At 41.0% G+C, this 19,695-nt stretch overlaps 1 protein-coding gene across 2 annotated transcripts; it reads left to right on the forward strand.

Annotated features, from left to right (window-relative positions):
- Window positions 1–16,399: 16,399 nt before the first annotated feature.
- On the forward strand, window positions 16,400–19,117 carry stx11a (syntaxin 11a). 2 transcript variants are annotated; one of them, XM_060933109.1, is made up of 2 exons: window positions 16,400–16,439; window positions 17,791–19,117. In XM_060933109.1, exon 2 carries the CDS (start codon window positions 17,796–17,798, stop codon window positions 18,666–18,668), a length of 873 nt encoding a protein of 290 aa, XP_060789092.1. In that variant the 5' UTR covers window positions 16,400–16,439; window positions 17,791–17,795; the 3' UTR covers window positions 18,669–19,117. The 2 variants fall into 2 exon arrangements, with proteins under 2 accessions (XP_060789092.1, XP_060789091.1); XM_060933108.1 differs by lacking the exon at window positions 16,400–16,439 and adding an exon at window positions 16,487–16,802 and having other exon boundaries at window positions 17,791–19,116.
- The last annotated feature ends 578 nt before the right edge of the window (window positions 19,118–19,695 follow it).

A 19,695-nucleotide genomic window follows, 5' to 3' on the forward strand; every position in this document is an offset into this window, starting at 1 on the left:
AAAGGGTTAGAAAAAATCCACCTTTTGGTGAAGCAGCTTCATCTCACACTGAAAAATTAGAAAAATCCAACCTTTAATTGAACTTTATTCAGAGAAAAACAAATCCCTCATCAAGAAATAATTAACAACCTCCCTTTGCCAGTAAAACAGCACTGAGTCTTCTCCTATAACATTTTAAAAGGTTGGAGAAAATGGAGCAGGGCATCTGAGACCATTCCTCTTTACACAATCTCTCCAAATCATCCAGGGTCCGAGGCCCTCTCTTGTGCTCTCTCCTCTTCAGCTCACCCCATAGGTTTTCAGTGGGGTTTAGGTCAGGGGACTGAAATGGCCATGGCAGAAGCTTGATTCTGTGCTCAGCTAACCATTTTTGTGTTGATTTGGACATATGCTTTAGATCATTGTCCTGTTGGAAGATCCAATGCCGACTCAGTTTTAGTTTCCTGGCAGAGGCAGCCTGATTTTGATTTAAAACGTCCTGGTATTTCATGGAGTCCATGATGCCATATGCCCTAACAAGGTTTCCAGGGCCTTTGGAGGAAAAACAGTCCCAAAACATCATAGAACTTCCACCATATGTATTTTACAGCTGGGATAGGGTTCTTTTCATTATAGCCATCCTTCTTTTTTACACCAAACCCACCTTGAGTGTTTATTGCCAAAGAGAACTTTTTTTGTTTCATCAGAACATAGAACACTGTTCCTTGTCAAATTTGTTGTACCGTTTCGCAAACTTCAGATGCTTACATTTGTGTTTAACTGACAGAAAAGGCTTTTTTTTCTATCAGACCTTCCAAGTAATCTGTTGGCATGGAGCTGGTGTCTGAGGGTGGTTTTAGAGACTTGGAAACCCCCAAGATTTTACTTTTTCTTATAATTCACCAACAGTGATCCTTGGGGATTTTTTTTTCTCTCTTACCATCCTCCTCACTGTGTGTGGGGTCAAAATATACTTGGGTCCTTTTCCAGGCAAGTTTGTAACAGTTCCAGTTGACGTGCACTTTTTTATTATTTTATCACCATGTGAAAAAAAATTTGGTATGTAAAAGCAAATGGACACAGTGAATTCAGGTCAAGTGACAAGTCAAATGTTACTTTGGAGGGAAACACTATTCTTTTTAATTGAATTCTTAGATTAAACATGACCATGTGAACCACATTATCACGAGCTTGGTAAACTGCTTCCCTCACCCTTTCCATATTCTTCATCCTTTAAAGATATCTCTGAAAATACTTTGTTTATTTCTCCTCAGAAAGCTGTGGCATTGCTGTACAGGCTCCCATGTGAAGTGAATGAGATCGGGTAATTGAATCAGGTCACAGTTTGGTTAATCAAAAACAGCTGATGTTTTCTCAACAACACTAAAAGTCCTCTGTAAACACTGTAACATGATAAGCACACAATCTCTGGTTGTTGATCTTTGTGTTTTTAGTGTTTGATCGTGATTCCTGATTATGGGCTTGTAATGGAATCCTTTATATACAACCCCAAATCAGAAAAAAAGTTGGGATAGTATGGAAAATGCAAATAATAAAAAAAAGAAAGCAGTGATTTCTGAATTTACTTTGACTTGTATTTCATCATAGACAGTATGAACCCAAGATATTTCATGTTTTGTCTGATTAACCTAATTTAATTTGTTAATATTCATCCATTCCTGCATTTCAGGCCTGCAACACATTCCAAAAAAAAGTTGGAACGGGGCAATTTAGAGCTAGTAGTGAAGTAAAACAATTAAATCATGATGTGATTTGAAACAGTCATGTCAACAAGTGAATGTAATCATGATTTGGTACAAAATTCGTCCAGGAATATCCAGGAAAAGCCTAGTCTTTGAGGAGCAAAGATGGGCCGAGGGTCTCCAGTTTGTCAACAAATGCATGAGAATATTATTGAAATGTTTAAAAACAATGTTCCCCTTTAGAAAGATTTGAAGGGATTTGGATATATCAGCCTTGATGGTCCCATCTCATCTCATTATCTCTAGCTGCTTTATCCTGTTCTACAGGGTCGCAGGCAAGCTGGAGCCTAAGCCTTGATGGTGCATATCATTAATTGATTCAAAGAATCTGGAGGTAATTCTGTGCATAAAGGGCAAGGGCGCAAGCCTAAGTTGAACATCTGTGATCTCCGATCCTTCAGTTGGTGCTGCATCAAAAAACATCATTCATAGCTGATATAACCACATGGGCTTGGGATTACTTTGGCAAACCTTTGCCAAGCACTACAATATAGAGGTACATCCACAAATGCGAGTTAAAACTTTACTGCGCAAAAAGGAAGCCTCATGTTAACTGTGTTCAGAAGTGCCAATGACTTCTTTGGGTTTAGAGGCATCTGGGATGGACCATCACACAGTGGAAATGTGTATTATGGTCAGACAAATCAGTATTCTACGTCTTTTTTTTTTTTTTGGAAGAAATGGATGCTATGTACTCTGAACAAAAAAAAAAAAAAAAGGAACATCCAGATTCTTACCAGCAACAGGTCCAAAAGCCAGGGTTTGTCATGGTATGGGGTTGTGTCAGTGCCCTTGACAAAGGTAACTTACATTTCTGTGATGGCAACATTAATGCAGAAAAGTACAGTGAGATTTAGGAGTAACATATTCTATCTTTAAGACAACATCTTTTCCAGGGATATTTCAACAAGACAATCCAAAACCACATTCTGCACACAATTCAAAGGCATGGCTGCAGAAGAAGAGAGTATCTGTCCCCTCTGTCCCCAATAGAGAATATGTGGTGAATTTTGAAATGAAAAATATGTCCATGATGACCCTGTACTGTTGCACAACTTAAGACTTGTTTGCAGGAAGAATGTGACAAAATAACACCTGAAACGCTTCATCATTTGGTGTCTTCAGTCCCTAAATGTGTTTTAAATGTTGTGAGAAGGAATGGCAAAATTAGAAAGAAGTAAATGCTTTACCGGCCCAATTTTTAAAAATGTATTGTAAAAATCAAAATTGAAATAAGGGTTTATTTTTAATTTTTTTTTTAATAAAATAAAATTCATGAAGTAAGACATCAAATATTGTGCTGCTGTGTTGTTTTGAATGTAATACAAGTCAAAGATTATTTACACATCATTGGTTTCAGTTTTATTTTCGATTTCAATATAACATCCCAACTTGTTCTGATTTGGGGTTGCATATAATAATATATAATGTGAACTCTGGAGAGGGCAACAATTCTCATGTATATACAAATACAGTGAATGTACAGACACTGACCAGCTTATATTTAACTTGTGTTAACCTTACATGTTTTGCCTAAAAAATATAGATTCATAAAAACACATTTCCCCTTAAACTATACTTAAAGTACACCTTCTACAAAAGTGTACCTGCTGCAAAAAGCATTCTATGTTGTACTCTCAGTGAATAATCACTGCAAAACTGAGGTTGTATATCCATGCAAATTGAAATAAAACCAAAGCATATTGATGATGTAATGATCAGGGTTGCAGTGGGTCCTGTGCCTAGAATTCCCCTCGGATGGGACACCAGTCCATGACAAGAAAACATTCACAACTAGGAGCAAATTCGTGTAACCAAATGACCTACATGCATGTTTTCGGACAGTGTGAGGAAACTGGAGAACCCAGAGGAAACCAATGCAAACACAGGGAGAAACTGCACAGAGGTGCAGTGCCCTCCACAATTATTGGCACCCCTTGTAAAGATTAGTTTTTTTTAAAAAAGGTTAGAAAAAAAATCTACCTTTTGGTGCAATAGCTTCATCTCACACTGAAAAAAATGGGAAAAACATCCAAACCTTTAATTGAAATAAATTAATTCAGAGAAAAACAAATCCCTCATCAAGAAATAATTATTTTCAACAAAAACACATGTACAGTGATGCTTGAAAGTTTGTGAACCCTTTAGAATTTTCTATATTTCTGTATAAAAATGACCTAAAACATAATCAGATTTTCACACAAGTCCTAAAAGTAGATAAAGAGAACCCAGTTAAACAAATGAGACAAAAATATTATACTTGGTCATTTATTTATTGAGGAAAATGATCCAATATTACATATCTGTGAGTGGCAAAAGTATGTGAACCTTTGCTTTCAGTATCTGGTGTGACCCCCTTGTGCAGCAATAACTGCAACTAAACGTTTCCGGTAACTGTTGATCAGTCCTGCACACCGGCTTGGAGGAATTTTAGCCCATTCCTCAATACAGAACAGCTTCAAATCTGGGATGTTGGTGGGTTTCCTCACATGAACTGCTCGCTTCAGGTCCTTCCACAACATTTCGATTGGATTAAGGTCAGGACTTTGACTTGGCCATTCCAAAACATTAACTGTATTCTTGTTTAACCATTCTTTGGTAGAACGACTTGTGTGCTTAAGGTCGTTGTCCTGCTGCATGACCCACCTTCTCTTGAGATTCAGTTCATGGACAGATGTCCTGACATTTTCCTTTAGAATTCACTGGTATAATTCAGAATTCATTGTTCCATCAATGATGGGAAGCCGTCCTGGCCCAGATGCAACAAAACAGGCCCAAACCATGATACTACCACCACCATGTTTCACAGATGGGATATGGTTCTTATGCTGGAATGCAGTGTTTTCCTTTCTCCAAACATGAGGCTTCTCATTTCAACCAAAATGTTCTATTTTGGTCTCATCCTTCACAAAATATTTTTCCAATAGCTGTCTGGCTTGTCCACGTGATATTTAGCAAACTGCAGATGAGCAGCAATGTTCTTTTTGGAGAGCAGTGGCTTTCTCCTTGCAAGCCTGCCATGCACACCATTGTTGTTCAATGTTCTCCTGATGGTGGACTCATGAACATTAATATTAACCAACGTGAGAGAGGCCTTCAGTTGCTTAGAAGTTACCCTGGGGTCCTTTGTGACATCGCCGACTATTACACGCCTTGCTCTTGGAGTGATCTTTGTTGGTTGACCACTCCTGGGGAGGGTAACAATGGTCTTAAATTTCCTGCATTTGTACACAATCTGTCTGACTGTGGATGGGTGGAGTCCAAACTCTTTAGAGATTGTTTTGTAACCTTTTCCAGCCTGATGAGCATCAACAATGCTTTTTCTGAGGTCCTCAGAAATCTCCTTTGTTCGTACTATTATACACTTCCACAAACATGTGCTGTGAAGATCAGACTTTGATAGATCCCTGTTCTTTAAATAAAACAGGGTGCCCACTCACACCTGATTGTCATCCCATTGATTGAAAACACCTGACTCTAATTTCACCTTCAAATTAACTATTAATCCTAGAGGTTCACATACTTTTGCCACTCACAGATATGTAATATTGGAGTATTTTCCTCAATAAATAAATGACCAAGTATAATATTTTTGTCTCATTTGTTTAACTGGGTTCTCTTTACCTAGTTTTAGGACTTGTGTGAAAATCTGATGATGTTTTAGGTCATATTTATGCAGAAATATTGAAAATTCTAAAGGGTTCACAAACTTTCAAGCACCACTGTACCACTATTATTGGCATCCCTGAAAATGATAATGAACACAATGTAACTGAAGCATGTTTCCCATTTAAACTGTACATTTTTTAGTTGATTGGAGTATGTAGGAACTTTCAAGTTGTAATCCATGACTCCTGATTAGCTGGGCTACAAATATGAGGTGACACAGAGGGCAAATTCCCTTAGACATCCCTCAACATGGGAAAGATAAGAGAACACAAACTAAATGAGGGAGAAGTGTGTTGACCTTCATAAGTCAGGGAATGGTTATAAAAAATAGCTACTCACTAAAATGTCATTTTCTTTTGTTAGGGCAATAATTTAAAAAATGGACACCAACTGGAACTGTTACAAATTTGCCTGGAAGAGGACCCAAGTTTATTTTGTCCTCACATACAGTGAGGAGGGTAGTAAGAGAAACAAACATAGAAAAAATCCCCAAGGATCACTGTTGGTGAATTACAAGAAAAAGTAAAATCTTGGGATTTCCAAGTCTCCAAAACCACCATCAAACAACAACACCTATTTTTGGCAATAAACATTTCAAGTCAAGCCAAGTTTATTTTATAGTGCTTTTAACAATAGACATTGTTGCAAAGCAGCTTTACAGAACTTTAATGACTTTAAACATGACCTAATTTTATCCCTAGTCTATCCCCAATGACCAAACCTGTGGCGACAGTGGCAAGGAAAAACTCCCTCAGACGACATGAGGAAGAAACCTCAATTCAAAAGGGAACCCAACCTCATTTGGGTGATAATAGACAACGTGGTTATAACATTTTTAACAGTTTTAACATGAAGTCAGTTTCATTGATGTTATAACTCTTCATTGATGGAAACTTGAGTGCAAAACTGTTCATGACAGCTGCAGTCCTAAAGTTAGCAAGTCAACTGTAGTCCTCAGCCATAAAAGCATTACTGTAAGTGTCCAGAGCGTCTTCCAAGTGTGACTTTCAATTGTCCATATGGGGCCATCCTCCACAGGAGCGATGTGATGAGACTCCAGCCAGACATAGGGCACCAGGATGGCTCAGGCAGGTCCAAGGAGCAGACCTCCTCGGACCTGCCTGATCAAGGAGCAAGGAAACACTTGAGGTGGGTTTGGCATCAATAGAAGGATGGCTATAATGAAAAGAACTCTATCCCAACTGTAAAATGTGGTGGGGGTTCTGTGATGCTTTGGGGCTGTTTTTCCTCCAAAGGCCCTGGAAACCTTGTTCGGGTTCATGACATCATGGACTCCATGAAATACCAGGACGTTTTAAATCAAAATCTGGCTGCCCCTTCCAGGAAACTAAAACTGAATTGTCATTGGATCTTCCAACAAGACAATGATCTGAAGCATATGTCAAATCAACACAAAAATGGTTAACTGAGCACAAAATCAAGCCTCTGCCATGGTCATCTCAGTCCCCTGACCTGAACCCCATTGAAAACCTGTGGGCTGAGCTGAAGAGGAGAGAGCACAAGAGAGGGCCGAGGATCCTGGATGATCTGGAGAGATTGTGTAAAGAGGAACGGTGTCAAATGCCCTGCTCTGTATCTCCAACCTTATAAAATGTTACAGAAGACTCAGTGATGTTTTACTGGCAAAGGGAGGTTGTACAAAGTGTTAAATGCAGTAGTGCCAATAATAGTGGCACATGTTTTTGTTGAAAATAATTATCTCTTGATGAGGGGTATTTTTTTTCTCAGAATAAATTTATTTCAATTAAAGGTCGGATTCTTCTCTTTTTTTTCCAGTGTGAGATGAAGTGACCTTACCAAAAGGTGGATTTTTTCTAACCCTTTTTACTAATCTTTATAAGGGGTGCCAGTAATCATGGGGGACACTCTGTATGAGCTTGGGATTAAACCCAGGACTCTGGAGTTGTGAGTCAGCAATGCTACCCACTTTTATATTATTATTAATCAGGTATGTGTCCAAAAACCACACCAAACTAAACTTACTGTATAATGACATCTTGACCTTAAGTATGAAGATGAGATCACTGAAATGAGATGTAAAAAATAATCGTTTACAAATCTTTACATTGTGGGTGGTAAAAGAGAGCAACTGGACTTGCTTGAAGATTCTTGAAGACGTTTCACCTCTCATCCGAAAGGCTTCTTCAGTTCTGTCTGACTAATAGGGAGTATCAGGTATTTATCCTCTCATGGATGAAAAGCAATCCTAAGGTGTCGTTGAGTCATCCTGTTGGTGTGGGTCACTGGGGGCTGGGTGTCAAGTCAAGTCAAGTTTATTTGTATAGCGCTTTTAACAATAAACATTGTTGCAAAGCAGCTTTACAGAATTTGAACAACTTAAAACATGAGCTAATTTTATCCCTAATCTATCCCCAATGAGCAAGCCTGTGGCGACGGTGGCAAGGAAAAACTCCCTCAGACAACATGAGGAAGAAACCTTGAGAGGAACCAGACTCAAAAGGGAACCCATCCTCGTTTGGGCAACAACAGACAGCCTGACTATAATATTAACAGTTTTAACATGAGGACAGTTTCGTTGATGTTATAACTCTTCATTGATGGAAACTTGAGTGCAAAACTGATTCATGATAACTGCAGTCCTAAAGTTAGCAAGACAACTGTAGTCCTCAGCCATAAAAGCATTACTGTAAGAGTCAACAGCATCCTCCAGGTATAACCCTCAACTATCCTCATGGGGCCGTCCTTCACAGGAGCGATGCGATAAAACTCCGACCGGACACAGGGCACCAGGATGGATCAAGCAGGTCCGAGGGGCAGAAGAGGCCAGCATCTCAATCCCAGGACCAACATGTAACTCAGAGGGACAGATTGGGGGGGAAGAGAGAAAGAAAACACATGTTGTTAGGTATGCCCTAAAAATGACAAGTATTAAATCTGTGTGGTAGGCTCGCAGAGACGAGAGTCTTGACATCAGGCATAACACACAACAATGGCATGTTAATATGGTAAAAAATATATCATGACCTGCTCTGGCTGGATGCTTGATTGGGTGATGGGAGCACACTCCTCAGCAATGATGAGATGCAGATGGGACCCTTAGGGCTGGCCAAGACAATTCAGTTACATTTCACCGGGTCTGGGACATGCGACAGAAGTCTGACGGCCAATTCCCTGCAGGCTACAATAGCCAGTCGAGGTCTTCACCCTCTCCACCAAAAGATTTCCTGTTGACTCCATGTAACTCAGACGGACAGATTTGGGGTGGGGAGGGGGGAGGGAAAGAAAACCCAGGTTGTTAGGTATGCCCAATGTCACCTGAATAAGTAGGAGCAGTATACATATTGCACCGAGTACAAGCAGGGACTCCGGCAACTAACTAAGACAGCATAACTAAAAGGAGAGAGCCAGAAGGTAACACAGGCATGAGGGAGCCCCGGGACATAAAGCAGCAGCCACTACACCGTCAACAAACTCGAGTGAGCAAGCGAGTGGGGACTGACAGCATCCATACATCCCAGTTTACCAAAACACTCTATGTCTGAGGACCCTCTAGATCTACACCTTTACCTCATAAACACCATTAACAAAAGGCTTGACTAAACAGATATGTTTTCAGCCTAGACTTAAATGCTGAGACTGTGTCTGATTCCCGAACATTACTTGGAAGGCTGTTCCATAACTGTGGGGCTTTGTAAGAAAAGGCTCTGCCTTCACTATACGAGGTACCAGCAGATAGCCTGCACCTTTTGATCTAAGTAGGCGTGGCGTGTCATAGAGGAGCAGAAGTTCACTCAGGTACTGTGGTGCGAGACCATTTAGTGCTTTAAAGGTCAATAGTAGTATTTTATAATCAATACGAAATTTGATTGGGAGCCAATGCAGTGTGGATAAGACAGGCGTGATGTGGTCATATTTTCTAGTTCTAGTAAGGACTCTTGCTGCTGCATTTTGAACTAACTGGAGCTTATTTATGCACTTATTGGAACATCCAGACAGTAAGGCATTACAATAATCCAACCTGGAGGTAACGAAAGCATGGACTAGTTTTTCTGCGTCATGCAATGACATTAAATTTCTTATCTTTGCAATATTTCTGAGATGAAAGAAAGCTATCTGGGTGATGTTATCAATGTGAGTTTCGAATGAAAGACTGGGGTCAATAATCACTCCGAGGTCTTTTACTGCTGCATGTGAAGAAACAGAAAGGCCATCCAGAGTCACTGTGTAATCAGAAAACTTACTTCTAGCTGTATGTGGTCCTAGCACAAGTACTTCAGTCTTGTCAGAGTTAAGCAGAAGGAAATTAATAAGCATCCAGTGTCTAATGTCCTTAACACATTCCTCAATTCTATTAAGCTGGTGTCTCTCATCAGGTTTTGCAGAGACATACAACTGTGTGTCATCAGCATAACAGTGGAAACTAATACAATGTTTACGAATAATATCGCCCAGAGGTAACATATATAGAGAAAAAAGCAGTGGACCCAAGACAGAACCTTGTGGACCACCAAACTTTACCTCGGTACGTCTAGAAATATCACCATTTATATCAACATACTGATAACGATCAGTTAGATAAGACCTGAGCCAGGAGAGGGCCATTCCCTTCACTCCCACAACATTTTCTAGTCTATCCAGAAGAATGGAATGATCAATGGTATCAAATGCTGCACTAAGGTCAAGCAACACAAGTAGCGAGACACAGCCCTGATCAGACGCCAACAGTAGGTCGTTTACTACTTTAACCAGTGCTGTCTCTGTGCTATGATGAGGTCTAAATCCTGACTGATACATTTCATGGATGTTATTCCTATGTAAATATGAGCATAACTGCTGTGCCACAGCTTTTTCAATGATCTTGGAGATAAAGGGGAGGTTTGATATTGGCCGATAATTGGACAGCTGACAGGGATCAAGGTCAGGTTTTTTAATCAGGGGTTTGATAACTGCTAGTTTAAAGGATTTGGATACATAGCCAATCATAAGAGAAGAATTTATTATTTTTAGAAGCGGTTCAATTATTCCAGGCATTATCTGTTTGAATAGATGTGTAGGTAAGGGATCTAGTACGTAAGTTGAGGCTTTTGATGTAGAGATTAATGAAAGTAATTCAGTTTCTTTTAGGGGAGTAAAACATTCTGGGGGCTGGGTGTGAACGGCCTAGAGAGTTGTTGGGGTGATCAATGGATTGTTGGTTCTCTCTGTCCTCCTGTGAGTCACTGAAAACAGCTAGGTTTTGGTGTGCATTCAGTTGTCTGGGAAGTGCGCCAAGGACTGCATTGTAGGTGGCTGATAAATGATGTCTTTCACCACCTCTGTTCAGTGAGGACAGAGAGAACCAACAATCCACTGCTCACCCCAACGACTCTCTAGGCCGTTCACACCCAGCCCCCAGTGACCCACACCAAGAGGATGACTCAACGACACCTTAGGATTGCTTTTCATCCATGAGAGGATAAATACCTGATACTCCCTATAGAGGGATCCCGCATGACGTCACCGCGCCGCGAGATTTCGGTAGTCGCCATATTGGAAGACCAAGTACACATCTATGCAAGTACATACATACATAAAACAAACTACACCTGAAATGTAGCCAGGGCCGGTTCTGCCCTAATCTGGACCCGGGTGCAACATCGTGCAAACCCCCCCCCCCAAAAAAAAAAAAAAAAACACACCAGTCTAAATCAGGACAACCAGTGTTCGAACTACGGGGGTACTCGGGGGATCCGAGATCCCCTGAAACAGACATGAGATCCCTTGAAAACATGATTTGGGAAATGTTGGGGGGTCTCTAAAATATTGGCAAAATGATGTTTATTGACATAGCAATTGTGTGTAACGAGAAGCATTTGCATATCCGAAGTGTTGTGTTTACATCAAAGATAAAATAAACCGATATGACAACGACTGCTGCTGCCAGGTTGGTTGTTGAGTAGCCTGACTGTTTTTTTTGTTCTTGCGTGTGGTATCATTGTTGACGCGAGGTTGTTTTTTGAACATGCCAATGCGGACACGATTTCCCCTGATGAGTTATGACTTCAGACGCGATGCGTGTGTGGAGGTGTGGAGTCCGCGTGATATGTGCGTAAGACAGGCTTCTCATGTGTTTGGAGATCCGCGCTCCGAGACAAGCGCAAGCACCCCCCAGGGAAAAAAAGGGACCCCCCGAAAATATCGGCATAGTTCGAACACTGAAGACAACCATCACATAACTATAACTATAAACATTTTATATCAACTATTTTAACTAAATGGGCTATAATAAATAAGCCTGCAGGCAGCCACGGCAGGCTGCCTCAGAAAAGTAACCATTCAATGACACAACTGAAAGCCTGCAGCCACGGCGGGCTGCCTCAGAAAAGTAACCATTTGTCCTACCTTAAAACTCGTTTTGCATTTTCTGCCTCCTTTTTTGTATTTTCAACCCTGCGTTTATTTTCTTTCCTTTTCTGAAAACCCGATTTGTGTCCAGACATTTTGTTCTGCTACCAACGAACTAACTCGTCAGGTCTCGTCTCTCGAGTCCGCGATGAAGGGCAACAATTGATACATTTTTACAAACAGCCAATAAACAGCCAATAGGGAGGTTGCAACGTTCAGGCTCTCCTTTGCTCACAGACACTCAGTAATGCACTTATTCTCTGTCTCCTGGCAGAAAGCTCCTTAGTTTGCTCCCCTTGTGTCTCAATCACAGCTGGTATTCTGAAGAACGACTTCTTTTCACCTTTCCCATCAGCTTTGTTAGAACACCCTAACACAGCACAAAAGTTTACCATTGTAGGTTTATGATGAATCAAGTGCCTCGTGGGTTTAAATTCCACGCGCTGCTGTTATTTCCCACTGATCACAAGTTTGTTGGTCTTCCAATATGGCGCAGGGTCTGTTTACTTCTGGTTTCCGGTGACGTCAGTGGGAAGGATCTATTAGTCAGACGGAACAGAAGAAGCCTTTCGGATGAGAGGTGAAACGTCTTCAAGAATCTTCAAGCAAGTCCAGTTGCTCTCTTTTACCACCCACAGTTTACTATGACAGGGCAACATGGTGGTGTAGTGGTTAGCGCTGTCGCCTCACAGCAAGAAGGTCTGGGTTCGTGGCCGGCGAGGGCCTTTCTGTGCGGAGTTTGCATGTTGTCCGTGTGGGTTTCCTCTGGGTGCTCCGGTTTCCCCCACAGTCCAAGGACACGCAAGTTAGGTTAACTGGTGACTCTAAATTGACCGTAGGTGTGAATGTGAGTGTGAATGGTTGTCTGTGTCTATGTGTCAGCCCTGGCGACTTGTCCAGGGTGTACCCCGCCTTTCGCCCATCGTCAGATAGGATAGGCTCCAGCTTGCCTGCGACCCTGTAGAACAGGATAAAGCGGCTAGAGATAATGAGATGAGATGAGTTTACTATGACCTGGATGACTGAGAATCTTCACAGACAAATCTTTACATTATGTATACTTACTGCATAAACATAAACTCATATTTTGGCCAGGACTCCCTGGCAGAAGAGATATCTCAATGGGACCTTCCTGGAAAAATAAAGGCTAAATAAAATAAAACATGTACACTGAATAGTTTGGTGTATCTGTTTGAGACAATCCACAGTAGAAGTTTTCAGTAGCCAAAGATATCCACTCTTAACTCTCCTGCCATCAAGTGGCGAAGTGGTAAAAACACTAGCTGCCTGTGTTTTTGTTCGTACAGCAGAACCTTTTCAGATTGTTTTTATGAACATGGTGGATTTATTTCAGTCAGGCGGGGACTGTCCCGCATTCTTTAGGACTTTTATTGAGGCAGGTTGCATTCTGTAAAGCAGGAAATCACTGGCTGAAATGACACAATACGTTACTACATTTCTTTTGAGGTAATATATTAATCTCGTGTGGATACAGTGTATAATAGGCCTATACTGCTTCCAATGTTTTTTTTTTTTTAATATTTGTTATATATGTTCTTAACTATATACAGCACTCAAATTTCGTTTTGTACATGTGCATTATAAATAAAATTTACTGACTTACTTTACTGAACTACTAAATAGTATTTTTTCGTTTGTTTATGTAAGTCTCTTTAACATTATATCCACATAAGAATCACAATTCTGTACTAAACGCTACGTCATGACAATTTATTACATTTCTGCACGATATGTCATCATTTTAACTTTTGGGAAGACCTTTTGGTGGTGGCAACTAATTTTAACTTTTGGTGCAGTGGTTATCACTCTCCTGACAGCAACAGGTTCTGGGTTCGAACCTTGCAGCTGACTGTGGATTCAAGATGTTATTGTCAATGTACAAGTACAATGAGATGTCATATAGAGCAAGCATGTAGATGCCTAATTAAGTTAATCTAAAAAGCTAAAATAAAAGCATGAGTAAAAATAAAGCTATGAACCAATAATAATAATAAGCGTTTATTTGTCACATACACACTCAAGCACAGTGAACTTTGTCCTCTGCATTTAACCCATATGAAGCAGTGAACACACGCATGCACACACACAAGTGAGCAATGAGCACACACATACATACCCGGTGGGTATGCTAGAGCACCTGGGCAGCTGTTGGGGGTTAGGTGCCTTGCTCAAGGGCCCTTCAGCCCAAGGCTGCCCCATGTTAACCTAACTGCATGTCTTTGAACTGTGGGGGAAAACAGAGCACCTGGAGGAAACCCACGCAGACACGGGGAGAACATGTAAACTCCACACAGAAAAGCCCCTGTCGGCCACTGGGCTGGAACCCAGAACCTTCTTGCTGTGAGGCGACAGTGCTGACCACTGTTCCACCCTGATTATTAAGTTTAAAAAAAGAAATTAAAAAATATATATACATATACACACACACAGGGCGGCACGGTGGTGTAGTGGTTAGTGCTGTCGCCTCATAGCAAGAAGGTCCGGGTTTGAGCCCCCTGGCTGACGAGGGCCTTTCTGTGCAGAGTTTGCATGTTGTCCGCGTGGGTTTCCTCCGGGTGCTCCGGTTTCCCCCAAAGACATGCAGGTTAGGTTAACTGGTGACTCTAAATTGACCGTAGGTGTGAGTGTGAATGGTTGTCTGTGTCTATGTGTCAGCCCTGTGATGACCTGGTGACTTGTCCAGGGTGTACCCTGCCTTTCGCCTGTAGTCAGCTGGGATAGGCTCCAGCGACCCTGTAGAACAGGATAAAGCGGCTAGAGATAATGAGATTATATATATATATATATATATATATATACGAGATGAAGAATAAAGTGACATTCATAGGATGATTATTGCACAGAACAAGTTATTGCACTGGGGGGTTAGAATACTTATTGCAATGTATTGGGGCCTTTCGGTGCAGAGTTTGCATGTTCTTCTCATGCCTGTGTGGTTTCTTCTGGGTGCTCTGGTTTCCTCCCACAGTCTAAAGACATACTACACTATATAGGTCAACTGGCTACACTAAATTGCCCATAGGTATGAATGAGAGTGTGAATGGTTGTTCGTCTCTTTGTTAGCCATGCAATAGATTGGCAACCTGTCCAGGGTGTACTCCTCCTCTTGCCCGGAGTCAGGTGTGATTAGCTCCAGCTCACCCGTGGCCTGCAATGGATATGCAGCATAGAATATGGATGAAATTTAAATTTTCCCCACAACACCACATTTGCTGGTATGTGATTTGTAACAAAATACATATGTCAGGATGGCTGAGTAGTCTAAGGTGTTGCGTTCAGGTTGCATTCTCCTCCTGGAGGTGTGGGTTTGAATCCCGCTTCTGGCAGCAAGTTTTCTTTAGGTAGCGTAGTGGTTAGCACAGTCGCCTCACAGCAAGAAGGTTCTGGGTTCGAACCCAGTGGCCGGCGTGGGCCTTTCTGTGTGGAGTTTGTATGTTGTCTGTGTGGGTTTCCCCCACAATCCAAAGACATGCAGGTTAGGTTAAAGTGGCATTCCACCACTGGATGTGTTTTTTGGCATAAAATACAATATATTTTATGACAACATGACTAGACAGAGAAATCTTTTAGCTTCAAAATGATATATCAAACATAATTTTTTGACAACGACAAGTATATTAATTTTGCGACCAAAGTCACCTACCCTTTTAATTTCCGCGCGATAGTACGCGAGTTCCACTTGTCGATTGCTGTGCCGATATTCACCATCGACCGTCTCCTTTGGGCATCACTTGCTATTTTCCTTCGCTTCTTTTCCGAAGCTGACGATCGCGTTCTATCCGCCATTGCTGATAATCTGTGCCACGTCACACGTGACGTGGTACACAAGAAGGGGAACCTGCCGATGACATCACGTTTCACTACCGCGTGGAAATTAAAAGGGTAGGTGACTTTGGTCGCAAAATTAATATACTTGTCGTTGTCAAAAAATTATGTTTGATATATCATTTTGAAGCTAAAAGATTTCTCTGTCTAGTCATGTTGTCATAAAATATATTGTATTTTATGCCAAAAAAATACATCCAATGGTGGAATGGCACTTTAAGGTGTTGTGTTCAGGTTGCATTCTCCTCCTGGAAGATGTGGGTTCGAATCCCACTTCTGATAGCAATTTTTCTTTAGGTGGTGTAGTGGTTAGCACAGTTGCCTCACATCAAGAAGGTTCTGGGTTCGAACCCAGTGGCCGGCGAGGGCCTTTCTGTGTGGAGTTTGCATGTTGTCTGCATGGGTTTCCTCCACAATCCAAAGACATGCAGGTTAGGTTAATCTGGGACGGCCTTGAGCGAGGCACCTAACTCCCAACTGCTCCCCGAGTGCTGTTAGCATGGGTGCACTGCTCTGGGTGTGTGTGTGTGTGTTCACTGCTTCAGATGGTTAAATGCAGAGAGGACATTTCACAAGTGTGCGGTGAATAAAGTTGTGCTTTCCTTTCTTTTTTACATTTCTTAAAATGTCAACAGTTAAATAAATAATCGTATTTAAAATATATTTCAATATGCACACCAGCGTGTGATTATAGTGAAGACTTGATGTTTTCACTCCTGACATTATACCTTTTCACTGAACAGCTGACGTGGCTAAATATGTGGCGCATGTTAGATGGATCTGGCAACCCAGTGTGAACACGCCATAGAGTTAGCAGTAAGTATTTGCACTTTAATTCCTCTAATTAAAATATGTCGTCGTTGGTCTTTTAAAGATTGTCTTTTTTTTTTCTCCATTGAAAACCTTGATGCTGTGAGTTGATGCTATTAAATGTAGGATTCATTTTCACTGTCTGCTGTCAGAATTAGGTGTAATGTTGAGAAAGCACTTTCTGGATGAAGTGCGACTTAAAGCTGAGCGATAAATCGACCACTGCAACTTTCGGTAACTCCCACTAGTCGCTTGGCTGCTATTTCCTGCAGCGATGTGAGACTGAGAAGGAAGGGCAAAGAGGAAAAACTAACATCAGTTGAGTTTTAAATCTGTATATTTTGGCTGGTCTCCGGAGTATGAAGTGAGGTAAGATTCACTGACATTCTCCTTTAGTCGGGTTTTAGACGTGCAGATTGTTTGGGTTTGGTTTAATTTCACTTGTCATGAGTTCCAGACCCTAATGTTTTTGTGTCTCTGGTGTGTTGAGAGAGAAACGAGAACTATGATTTAGTATTTGATTTTTCTTAACAAAACCTGACCATAGAGCCTAAGATGCTCTTCAGTTGAGCATAAACATGAATACTAAAGCCTACAACCTTCTTGAATGTTAACTGAGGAGAAAATGGATGAACTACCCTTGTGTGTAGAATAGAATAGAATAGAATGCCTTTATTGTCACTATACACAAATGGATGAACTACCCTTGTGTGTGTGTGTGAGTGAGAGAGAGAGATTTATTTTATTATATTTGAGGTTCCTGAAATACGGTAAGTGTTTTATATCTAGGCTTAATAGACATTTATATTTTCATATTTGTCTCTTAATTCCTAAATATAGAGTAAAGGGAAGTCCCCACCCATTAGTTCTCTGTTCTGTTATATTTGGTCTGATGGGAAGTCAGCATCATGACTGATTTCCATTACTCAGAAAAAGTAAGTGATGTATAAGACATAAGGGTACTGGTTTGACAGGGGGTTTCTTAACTGAACTACTCCTACGCAGTACTTTAGCAAGAGGCCTATATTCTCATTTCAGAAGGTATGTTACGGTATATCTACCCTGGTTTCGGTTTGTTTGGCATAGAGATCTGACAGAATTAATTTCCAACCCAAATCTAACCCAGCCTGAGAATTGCTTATGTAGAGACATTGTGTTGGATTGGAGTGGGAAGTGAATTTTATAAGACGGTAGGGTTTGTGATTACAGAATTACTGTGTCTGCATCTTTCAACCCTACTGAGGTATACTATAGAATACAGCAAGTCTGTGCAAGCTCCGTTGCACAATATTGAAAAATCCAGGGTCAGTGTCTGTTTTAACTAACCACGTTCTCTTGTTTCTGCTTTACCATAAAGGAGAAATGAAGGATAGACTGTGTGACCTGAATAATGTTGCATCTAAAAACTCCCAAGTGGAGCCTGATGAGGAGAACGTTGACAATGGTGAGCTGGAGCAGCATGCTGTGGTGTTTGAAGGTGAGGACATCATGGACGATATGTTTAAGGAGGCCCAGGCTATGCACAAAAAAATAGCTCACCTCAGAATGGAGGTGAAGAGGCTGGGCAAGCAGAACACCCGTTTTCTCACCTCAGTCCGACGCATTAGCAGCATCAAGCGGGACTCCAATGCCATTGCACGCAACATCAAAGCTGAAGGAGAGAAGTTGTATGCAAGGCTTCAGCAGATGGAAGCACAGTGCAAAGAGCTGGACGAGAAGCATGGGGCCCACTCTGTGTTAGCCCGCATGGTGCGCTCCCAATACAACTCTCTAACCAACGCCTTCCATAGTGCGATGTCTGAGTATAATGAGGCTGAAATGGCACAAAGGGAAAACTGCAAGATACGCATCCAGCGACAGACCGAGATCATGGGCAAGCAGGTGACTGGGGATCAGATCGAAGAAATGATTGAGACTGGTAAGTGGAACGTCTTCTCAGATGACCTCGTCACAGATGAGCGAACCTTCCGTTCAGCGCTCAGCGAGATCGAGAACCGTCACAAGGAGCTTCTAGAGCTGGAGAGCCGCATTCGGGACATTCATGAGCTCTTTTTTCAGTTGGCTCTGTTGGTGGAGCAACAAGGTGCTATGGTGGATAACATTGAGGCTAACGTGTGTGCAACAGAAGAATTTATAGGCAAGGCTACAGTTGAGATCAAGAAGGCTGTGAAATATAAAAAGCAGAACCCATGTAGACAGCTCTTCTGTTGCTGTTTCCCATGTTGCAATAAGTGAAGCATAATTTGTTTTACTGCCTTCTCATGCCACTTCCATTTTAAAACAGGTCAGCTTACAAAGTGTATAATGGATTTGTATATTTAATTGACCTGTCTTTGGTGGAGCTGCATGTGGTTGTTGCATGATGGTCATGTGATTAACAGGCTTGCACATTTTATGAACCATGTGTTTTATACAGTACATTTGTTCATATTGGGTATACAGAGAATACTGGCTAGATGCCAGAACATATTGTAACATGGTGTGACAACCCAGTATTTTGTAACCTACTAGATCGGTAATACATGAATACAGCACTGCTTATTCTCTCAGTGGAATATTTGTATTGTTTCTGTTCTGTGTTTTTAATATGATACACCTGTAAAAAAAAATTTGTCGTTTTAACTTGGTTAGTACCCGGGCTGCCTTAAAATTGAGTTCATTGAAATTTCATATAGTAAGTTAAATTGTTCACCTCGTTGTGTTAACTTACTATATTAATTTCAGTGAACTCAAAATTTTAAGGCAGCCCGGGTACTAACTTTTTTTTTTTTTTTAAGTTAAAACAACAAATCATTTTTTTTTTTTTTTTTACAGTGTACCTGTGTGGAAATAAATTGTAATTATTTATGTTTTAAAATTAATTCAGATGTACAATAACTGCAAAGTGGAAAAAGAAGTTTTATATTTAAGTGGGTACATAAACTTTATCAATTATAAGTGTATTTTATTGATAAAGTTTATTGTTTGAAATAAATCATTTTTAATTTTCAGCTCTTGATTGTCTTGGCTTGGAATTTTTTGTACTGATAATGCTATCTTTTAAATTGTGCTATTATAATTCTTTCACGGGCGGCACGGTGGTGTAGTGGTTAGCGCTGTTGCTTCACAGCAAGAAGGTCCGGGTTCGAGCCCCGTGGCCGGCGAGGGCCTTTCTGTGCGGAGTTTGCATGTTCTCCCCGTGTCCGCGTGGGTTTCCTCCGGGTGCTCCGGTTTCCCCCACAGTCCAAAGACATGCAGGTTAGGTTAACTGGTGACTCTAAAT

This window comes from Neoarius graeffei, chromosome 11, assembly GCF_027579695.1.
Source record: "Neoarius graeffei isolate fNeoGra1 chromosome 11, fNeoGra1.pri, whole genome shotgun sequence".
Classification (NCBI taxonomy): domain Eukaryota; kingdom Metazoa; phylum Chordata; class Actinopteri; order Siluriformes; family Ariidae; genus Neoarius; species Neoarius graeffei.